General features: G+C 42.7%; 1 protein-coding gene across 1 annotated transcript in view; it reads left to right on the top strand.

Moving 5' to 3' along the window:
• The first annotated feature begins 99 nt into the window (after positions 1–99).
• Positions 100–10,800, top strand: part of LOC119466649 (trafficking protein particle complex subunit 12) — a 35,836-nt gene continuing 25,135 nt past the window's right edge. Inside the window, exons 1-3 of the mRNA XM_037727168.2 lie at positions 100–543; positions 8,418–8,709; positions 9,337–9,578. Coding sequence (XP_037583096.1) covers positions 376–543; positions 8,418–8,709; positions 9,337–9,578 — 702 coding nt within the window. The 5' untranslated portion in view covers positions 100–375. The remainder of the gene's footprint in view (positions 544–8,417; positions 8,710–9,336; positions 9,579–10,800) is intronic.

Genomic DNA, 10,800 nt, shown 5'->3' with positions numbered 1-10,800 from the left:
CTAATTTGTTCTTGCTTAACAAAAATGTTAATAAGTAATTGTATGAAAGCCCTGAGGCCAGTTAGCTTTATTGCATTGGTCTGTAAGTAACTACTTGCATCAATCTACTGTAGACGGCCTAGATATTTCATTTAGCGTCACAGTGAAAATAACATTGAGGCTATCGTACCGTCGCCCGTCGATATAACCAGCGTGTAGTTAGTAGAGAGGTGTTGCGGCTGTCGGCTGCATCTCTTGTTGTTTATTATCATTTGTGCCACGAAAATGCTCGCAGAGATTTCGCACGGTCACGTGTTCGACTGAAAAGAAGACTTCGATCAAACCCCGAAAGTAGTTGGACTACTGTGCAGGCGGGAACGGCAAGTTGCCGGCACCATGTCCGAAACACACCCTCCGCCGTCGGATGCTCCCGACTGGGGCGAATCGGCGAACACCGGCACAAACTCTGACGCAGCTCCGCAGTCTGGTGTCGAAGACGGCACTAAAGATGACTCGGCGCCGATGGAAACAGTGGCTCTAGAGACAACAGACATCTACTCGGAGGTAACGTGTCTACGCGCTACTGATTCACCTCTGTAGACCTCGAAATACTGGCTGAAAATTTGAGAGCATTTCGCTTGATTGCAGCATGCTGTGATGTAGTGCTGCGAAGTATTACAAGGTTTCTTTTCTAGCATACGGTTCGTTGTGTATAGGCCGAAAGCTTGAACTTCGATCTTATTATTCTTTGGGCGCACGTTGCTGTGAATGTCGGTTGTAATCTTTGTTTCATTTCGTACACTAGCTTGCGTGTTACACATGATCCATCTTTAGTTTATGAGATTATTAGGGACCAAGGAACTCTCCTGCTGTTATGGAGTACGAGGAATTTGTGCATGGTGTTTCGTTCCGGTATGTATGTCGCATGTGTTTTTGTGTGTTGTTCAACCGTGTCACGCATTTGCGGTAACTATTAGCTAAAGCAACTGTTAATGCATGTCACTATGTTGTTTCAAAAATTCGTTTTCTTTTGTTTATCTAAACACGTAAGCATCAACACCATATCTTTCATAAAGGAAGACGTTCATGTTGTGATAGTACTGTTGAAAACTGAGATGGGCCTGGTTGACATACAGCAGCGCAATTACAGAATACTCGCATTAACACAGAAGGACATAAACATGGCCCACTCTGCGATCCTAAATGTTGTATGCCCCGCATCATGTCAGTGAGTCAGTCATCTCAGATTTTGTTGACCGCTAAGCTGGGCTTGTCCGTTTCGTAGCAGCTACGCGACACAATAGTCCATTCATTCGTGGCCTTAGCTTTGACATGATGTCATCTAGAACGTGGCACAAGCTTATGAATTCAGAGCGGACCCTGTCGTGATTTCATGGCACTTACAGCTTCCATTATCCACATCTCACCGAGAAAAATGCAAAAAGAAGTTTCGAAATAGCTTTGCTCATCTGGATGTTAGTTTACTAGTGGAATTCCAAAATAAAAATATTAGAAGTCACTCTTGAGCAGTCTTTTGCAGGCCTTCACTTCTGATTTCACTCTATGTATGTTGATGACGTGTGCCGCCAATCACAAAAGTGCATCTATATTTGCTGAGAAAGTCATCATACTGCTGTGTCAAGGGTTACACAGAAAAAAAAATAATAATAAAGAAGCAAGAACGAATCAGTTTCCATGGTTGTATTCGAGAGTTACCAGTTTATTTATTCCTCCTGCCTAGTAAAATCTTAACATATATTTATTCATCTGTAATGTGCACCGAACTAGAGGTTCACATCGGTTAACAGTGCACAAAGCAGAAGCAGTTACAAACCCTGTGGCAAAAGCTTGTATTGTATTGTACCCTTTCAAGCACATATACAACCTAAAAGAACTGCAAAACATAAGTGTTCTAATTTTATGAAACCTGAAATAGCATGCGAGCTTAAATCACACATTATGGTCTCATCTATAGATGAGACCATAATGTGTGATTTAAGCTCGCATGAGAGACTATGCTCGGTGAAGATGCCAGGCTGCATCAATCGTCGACCAAGATTGTTGATGCTCAGAAAATATTGGAAGGGCATCCGAGTGGCAATACTGGCTGCTCTATTATAGCATCCCATGCTTAACAGGACTTTTGAGCTCAGTCCATCTAGACCACTGGGCACTACTTGTAGCTGGTGTTTTCCTTCTGCTGAAGGACTCTGTCTCGCAGCACGACATAAATGAAAGCACAAAGCTACTGACTGAGTTTGTAGTTCATGTTCAGTTTATTTACGGGCCAAGTAACATGACCTACAATGTTCACCAACTACTCCATGTACCAAAGTCTGTCGTACTCTTTGGCCCCCTGTGGGCCCATTCTTGTTTCACCTTTGAAACTAACTCGGGCAAAATACTGAAGCTGGTAACATCCTCTAATGGTGTGGCCCTGCAAGTTGCCACATGCCTGCTTCTTCAGAACAATTTGTCTGCTGTGAAAGCAGTGGCCAGTGAGAAGGCTTTGCAGCTTTGTGCAGAAAAAACTCCTGAAAGTCGTGTCAGTGGCATTATCCCTCTGGGAAAACCTGAGCGACTTGATGACAGTTTGCTTCAGAAATATGCAGAACTGCAAAGCTGTGAAGGCGCAGTTGAACTTAAAAGAATACTTTTAAATGGCACGACGATTGCCTCGGAGAAGTACTTAAGGCACAAGAAGATAGACTGCACTGCAGTTTGCTTGTCCAATGGGAGCTACGTAAAAGCCAGAAGATTAATTTTTTCCAGAGACCAAACAGGCCGTGAGCAAGTCTATGTTTTGTCTTTTAGTTACATTACAGAGCCTATCACACCATGCAGTCACATAAAAGCTGCAAGGAAACATACACGGCAGATGTTGTTTAAGAATAATGAGAATGCTTGTTCATGCATTTACCTTTGTGCTGGAGGCACAGAGTCTTTTTGGGACCTAGTCAATAGTTATGAGTGGTCATATGATGTGTACAACATTGTATGTGAACTTTTAAACGAAGGAAACATGTCATCTTTTTAGATATTTTTTCGTAGATTACATTCCAGAGATTTTTTTTTTTCAGTAAGCTTCAAGAATAAAATGGTGTAGGAAAGTTTTTTTTTTTTTTTCAGTTACTAATCGAGCTTATTATCCACTACATTTCTGATGTAACTTTTTACTTAAAGGGATGTAGAGGGACAGTTTAGTATTTTGGTTATGTGCTTGGTGGAGTTGTATATTGATACTTGTCTATCTTTCACCGGCTAACAAATGTTAAACATGATCGCTCGGCGCAGGACGCGCCTGCATGTATCGGAAGTTTCTCGAACGTTATCGGTGCTTCTATCCGTTGTCTTTTGTTACCGACGCTGATGTAATCTGATTGCATGAGCAACGCGAATTGTCTAGTACTTTCTGGAAGACACACGGGCACCAGAGATTACTCTGGAACCTTCGATGACTCATGTATAAAAGTAAACTCATGCTTATCATTGTGCTTCGAGTTCAACTTGCTTTTGTGGGCACAAGTGTGCCCACTAAAAAGTCCGTTTCGTCATTCACAGTTTTGCGACTGTTTTCTTCACCATCACTACTACGTGACAATATAATCTGCATAGTATTACTACTAATTATCTCTTGTTGCTAATGTCATTTCCTGGGGGGGGGGGGTTGAAGCAGTTTTGTTATTGGTATGTTTTTATTGTGCAATAAAGCCCATTTGATTGGGAATACCTGTGTTGTCTTTACCTGCATGCTTCTGACATTGGGTCCCAGTATTCAGTATATGGACACATTAGCAAAATTCGACACCGAATTCTGGTGCATCCTGTGTGTTTCAAGGAAGTATTGAATTCAGAGTTTAAGATTAATGGACGCTTTTTGTTCATAAATTAATCATGGTTGGGGATGTTAGATGTGAATTATAAATCAGTAATCGTGTTATTACCAGCACAATACTTTGAATCAATTTTAAGATATTCCAAAATGTGGAGACAAATGCATTTCCAGTCTACCAAAGATTTTCACAGCTACCTTTCTTCAGGCAGGATGGGAAAATGATACCTAGAACACCTATGTATTTTGCCACTAAATTCAGGTGCATATTTCTTGAAGTTGCTCTATCAAAGGAATGCTCTGGACACTGTCTAGCTTCAGTTTCACTATTACAGCCTCCCATAACAATTTCAGTGAAAAGTTTATTACAGCCTGTTAATATACCAAGTTTATTAGGTATGTTAAGATACACATGTTACATCAGCCGTGTGGAATATAGTGTGACTAAAAAAATGACCCTATATATTCAACACATTGTTGCTTCGTAAATGTTTTCACTGAGCATGCTCAGTCTAGGCCCAGCTGGGTGAGTTATTTCCAGCCGGACATTAAGGCTCCCGCTGTAGTGCATTTTAACCAACTGGAAATGGCAGTCTCCAGCTGGTGTAAGTACTTTTCAGCTTCAACTGGAAAAGCTGCCAGCTGGAAATAACAGTTTCCAGCTACCACAGGCACTTCTTAGCTTCAGCTGGAAATGTTGCCAGCTGGAATTGTCATCATCCTGCTGGAAAAAATGCAACTCCAGCTGGAAAATGTCATTTCCAGCAGACCAGTCTTAAATTTACAGCTGGAATGCACCTCCTCCAGCTGGATATTGGGGTTCCTGCTGGATATCCAGCTGGAAATGCTCCGTTCCAGCTGGAATCTATGCCTCCATTTTCATGTGGGTAGTCATAGGTGCCGTCCCTAAATGACATTTCAAGAATTGCCTCTTGGTGCCGGAAGTTGCTGCCAACAGGCAATGTTATCAGCGCTGGATCAGGAGATCTATCACACAAACTAAAACAAGAAATAATCAGATTTGAATCAAAGCACAGCCAGATTAGGATAGCGATTCAGGCGAGGTAGTTCATGTTTATGACTTGATTGTTGCACAGAGTACCAAAGTGTGAGAAGCACTAAAGTGTGGTTAGTGTGTTTGCGCAGCTTTCTGCTTACCACACACCCATCTCCGTGCACTTTGGTGCTTTGCGCTGCATTCACGTCATTCACTGCTAGATTCTAGACTGTGCAAAAAAAAACAAAAGTGTGTGCTTGGTGCAGCTCGTTAACTCTTTAAGGTGCTGTGTACACAATTGTGTACGTCAAGATTGTGCGTCAACAGCAAGAGCATTGATGGAAGTAATGATATCTAAAATGTGTCGCATTCATCTAGAAACACTTCTGATTGGAATTGCTGTGCAAGCTTGAATAAAATGTGCAAGATGTCTTGGTAAAACAAGGGAGAAGGTGGACAGTTGGGTATTTTTGCTCGGTGTGAGTATGTCATTTATGCAGTGGGGTTCACTTCTTTCATTGCTTTTCACAGTGTGTTGCATTAGGCATAATTTTAAAGTGGCTGGATAGGTGCTTTTCAAGCCTGCTAGACATGAAATAGTTGATGTTCTCATATCTAATTATCTGATGTTCCTATAGTGAGTTTTTGCATGGAGTCCACATTGTGTATAATTGACAGCACTCATTAAAGAATTGAAAATTATTATTTCAATAATAAAATTCCTATTTCTTATCATAAAATGCTGTTTGCTTTTTATAATTCTGAAGATGTAAGGATTGCAGTGAAATTAAGTTTTTAAATCAACAGAAATAATTGGCGCCTTAAAGGATTAAGCCCCCCTCTAGATTACATTTGTTAAGTGTTGCACTGACTGCTCTGTGCATTCGTCAGTCGCATCATAATCATTATTGCCTGTGCTTTGTGGGGGAAAAAAAAAAGGCTTGCATACCCTATTTTTCACTGTCATCTTTTCCCAATTTCTCTATGCCACTGTTGTTTCCAAAGGGTGTTATCTACTTTGTCCTTTAACTCACCCATTCGTTCTTAAGCGTCATAGTGTTGGAATTTTCCTTGGTGTTGTTTTGACACCTCTTAGGCCAACAACCAACCTTGCTCCCTTTTGTCACTGTAATGAGTCATCACTATCTTTCTGCCGACAATTTAACACACTTGATGTCTCACTTAAAATGGTATGTCGAGGCACTATTCTTTGTAGACAGCACCTGAAAAATTAATGCCAATTTCGGTGATAGTGAAACACAACTAGCAACAACAAGAACAGCAGTGTGAGATGAGATGAGAGGATACTATCACCCTGATTGAGAAGCTGCAAGCCGCCATCAACACATAACGCTGTATCACCTGAAAACCTATTTCACCACCCGAATTCACTGAAAATGGCAAGAACGGGATATGCAAAGAAAAAAAAAAATCTAACTCAATTTTATGAAACCTCTATTAGGTGTCTAGAAAGGGATTCTTGTCAAAAATATGTGCAAATTGCAACATGCTTGCCAATTCTGCTGAACTTTCCTAAAGCTTATGAATTCAGCTCATTTTACAAATAATGCGTCAATATTTACAAAAAAGAAATTTTGTATGGGAAAAGTTTTGGCTCGGTTTCAGAACCTGCCTTTGGAAGTCTGACAGTGAAGAGATGCAAGAGTCAAGAGATGCATGTACCTGCTTCAAGCAAGTTTTTACTGACATGTACCTGAAGTAGGCGAAATTGGCAACAGCAATGTCACTGAAAGGTCACTGTGACCTAAAAAGAAAGTATTGCTTGACAGTCTTCGCTGTTCTGAGTTTCCTGCTGTTTGTGTGCTACGTCTAAGAGTGCTGGAAATTCACTGAATATGGCAAGAACGGGATACGCAAAGAAAAAAAAATCTAACTAAATTTTATGAAACCTCTATTAGGTGTCTAGAAAGGGATTCTTGTCAAAAATATGTGCAAATGGTAACATGCTTGCCAATTCTGCTGAACTTTCCTAAAGCTTATTAATTCAGCTCATTTTACAAATAATGCGTCAATATTTACAAAAAGGAAATTCTGTTTGGGAAAAGTTTTGGCTCGGTTTCAGAACCTGCCTTTAGAAGTCTTCTGACGGTGAAGAGATACAAGAGTCAAGAGATGCATGTACCTGCTTCAAGCAAGTTTTTACTGACGTGCTCCTGAAGTAGGCGAAATTGGCAACAGCAATGTCACTGAAAGGTCACTGTGACCTAAAAAGAAAGTGTTGCTTGACAGTCTTCGCTGTTCTGAGTTTCCTGCTGTTTGTGTGCTACGTCTAAGGGTGCTGGACTCACGGAATGATACATGACAGGGAAATTTTGATGCAGAACACCGCACATGTGCATTGCCCCCCCCCCCACATTGCACTCGAGAGTGCAGTGTCATGCTGCTGCGCATCTGGTCACTAAAGGTGATGCAAACTCTGACCTAAGTGTACGAACCAAAATTACACAAATGTTGCACAAACTGGTGACAGTGGAAATGAAAGTATGCACATTAGTCAGCCCTGAATTGGCATGTTTAATTACACAATGATTGTACACCCTTGCAATTTTTAATAATATAGTGCGAGTGTTGGCCTCACGTCATGCGACCTTGTAGCGGCAACGGGCACTCCTGAAGCGAACAGCACAGCAGATGGCATTCGAACTAGAATTCGCCTTGCGCGCCCGAGCATACTGTCAATGATCTTGCCACCCGTCGCAGCTACAAGGCCGCTGACACGCCATGCAGCCGATGCTAATTTTTTCTGTATGTGTTAAAGTCCAAGGCCTCCAAAACCTCAGAGAAAATACTGTACATCAGAACTCCCTAAATAATTCACTATAATACTTGCTTCTACGAAGCAGTTTTAGTTTAGGTACCCATGAGGTAGGGGCATCATGGCAGAATGTTATACTGGCACTTTCCATTCCTGTGAACGCTCAACCTGCCAAGCATGAGTGTAGTCAGGAGAAACACGCTAAGCACTCTTATTTTTATAATGAACGACGCCTTAACACCTAACCTTATTACTACGCAACGTCAGCAAATCTTCCTCTGTGCCATGACGTCACAATAATGTCGAAAGACACTAGGTCTGACATTTGAGACCAACATTGGTATCAAATTTAAATGACCTGTAATTGTTTCCCAACGTTCATAACTCTTAAATGCCATCCTCTTATGTTTTAGAAGTGTCTGGTAGAGCTTTTACAACTTCAAAAATGTGTATCGACTGTGTGACACCATTATTTTCACACGCACTCGCATCTACTCGCTTTTCGGCACTCACTCACAATGTTACTCAAGCCCACGCACATTCGCCAACACTCAGTCGTGTTCACGCTAGTTTTCATTCACACTTACTGGCACCTACTAATGCTCATACGCATGTCTGCTCACACGCACCAACACTTACGCACGTTCGTACTCAGATCCACTCAAACTCACCCTTGCTTATTTATACCCACATTAGCACACCTTTTGTCAGTCACTCACGCTCTATTCCACACTTGCTAAATCGGTGTGGAGCAAGCGTATGCATACCTATGATCTTTCATCCATGAATGTTGGCATTGCCATAACTTACTTTACACGTGCCTCTCCATACAGGACTCCGATCCAGGTAAGGAGGCAGACCTGAAGCGGTACTTCAGCAACACGCCAACAGATGTGGCCGCCTGCTCCTTTTTCGATTCGCTGGCCGTGAGCACGTCGCCCATGATGAAGAGCGTCTCGGAAGTGAACATGGCGCAGAAGGCAGGCACAGCCCTGGAGGACGTAGTTCCAGAAGCACCGCTCATTACTGAGAAGCCGCCAGAGGACTCTTCCGTGTACTTCTCTCTCGGCGACAGCTCCATTCAAGGACACGAGATTGCCGTCATTGCGCAGGAAGCCGTTGAAGGTACCACTTCGCTCTATATCATTGTGTTAAAGAAGGCCCGAAACAGTGTCGTAAAAGAGCTTGCATCTGAGAGGCTGCGCAAAAATTTTCTGATAACATCTTGTGTCTTCGAAACTGGGAACATTCGTGTGTAACCGTAACCTTATAAACACCCCTTGGGACTTGTCACTAACACTTTTGACTGGAACACGCACACCAACGAGGGTGCGCTCACCAAGTGTCAGTTCTGTCCATATTCCTTCCTTTGACAGCAGTTCTATGGCTCTAATAAACCACCTGTTATCTGTTGTAGGCATTACAAGACCAGTGTAACTGTGCTTTTTACTCTTGATGTCACCAAGAAAATAACCTGCGCATCTTTGACCTCTAGTGCATACCGCTGTCTTTCTGATGCTTGCCAATATTTTTTCTAGGGTGTATGGTTGTATGGGCCTGCATTAACGCAGAAAAAGGGACAAGTGAGAAATGTCATCGCTGACGCTATGTTTTTAATACTTTGTTCTGTCGCTTACCGCTTCTTATCAATTTTTCTTGTTATCCCATAACTTCTGACCCCATAGATTAGTACTTGCAAAATCCAGCAGTTCACAAATGTCAGATTCCACCAATCTGCCTCTCTTTGTACAGGCCCAACGCCCTCTTACTCGATGCCCGCACAAGAGCCTGTTGCCGTGGAGTCGCCCGAGAACCGAAATGCCTCGCGGGGTGTCAGCGAAGAAGGGCCATCGTTGAGCAAGTTCTTCTCGAGCGACTGCAGTGGTGGTGATCAGGAGGGAAAGGCGTTCTTCGACGTCCTCGCTGCTGGCATAGCTGGCGTCGAACTGTCTGGAAGGTCGTCGGGCAGTGCGAGCCCCATTTCACTTGTACAGGTTTGGGTCAGATCTTTACCTAATGAATTATTGTATATAATGAAGCAAGGTGTGTGACTAGGCCAGCTGGTAATTTATTGCAAAAACAGCCCATCAACGGATGGAAGACTGAAAGAAGAGACGGACACGAGTGCCTCTCCTCTGTGAGTCTTCATCCGCTAGTGCACTGTTTATACAATGAGCACAATGAAGGGGAAAAGTCGCATTTTGTCCAATGGGCAAAGCATTAAATGCAAATAGCATGTTATCAGAATACTACCTAAAATAAGGCCTGTAGTTTTATCAGCAGTTTAAATTGCAGTAAACATCCATTTACGAACTAAACTTGTGCGGTGCCATGCATTGAAAGAGACACATAAGCAGTCAACTTGATGACTGGTGAGCGCTTGGTGTCACAGTGGCATTGTGACGACTGCTGCCAGAGGCACTGTGCTGTGAGCATTTTGTGCTGCTGTGCCCTTTACTGTATCACTATGCCATGTCTCACAAACTCAGCAAGTCATTTAAACTCCGCCACAAGGAGCACAAGAAAACACGCACCAGGGCACCGGCCTTCACAACTTGTTCTTGCTGTCGCCCTCACATGCTTGCCCTTGGATTTGCTGCAGATCACACGACCGCCAACACACGGCGCATGAGCAGTGCACATGGTGTTGTGCATGAGACAGCACAGTGATGGCGACAGCCCAAGCGCACCTTGAGCATTGGTATAATTTCTATCTCAATAATATAAATTCGATTGGACGTGCTTCATTTCAATGAGCATTCTACTGCTATAACGAATCCAAAAAAAAAAAGCCAAATCCGAGACAATATTCGTTACGGCAGAACTAGTATATTTGTTTGCTCACAGCTTGAAGTATGTACTCTGGTAGCAAATGCTTCAAATGCTCAGCAAGAGCAACCTGAAATAGCACACTCTGGACTAGCATGTGCTTTTTAACCAATGGCTTGGCTGGCCCACAGCCAGAAAGCCAGTGTGTCGATCCTGTGTGGTAACCCTGATTGCGCAGCTGCATATTATTGACAGTGCAAAGGCCATGTGTAATTTAGCATTGTTCATGTGCTGTGTATCGGCACAGCAAGCCATCAACAGACCATCAGAATTGCACGAGACCCCTCGGTGACCCATTGGAGGCGTCATGTTGGGGTTTGTTTTGCATACACCCAATCGAATTTTTTTTTTTCGGACAATATCTGCACACTGATAATGAATACTGTA

This window comes from Dermacentor silvarum, chromosome 10, assembly GCF_013339745.2.
Source record: "Dermacentor silvarum isolate Dsil-2018 chromosome 10, BIME_Dsil_1.4, whole genome shotgun sequence".
NCBI lineage: Eukaryota > Metazoa > Arthropoda > Arachnida > Ixodida > Ixodidae > Dermacentor > Dermacentor silvarum.
Note: the sequence above shows the minus strand (reverse complement) of the source record. Positions and strands in the feature narration are given on the sequence as shown.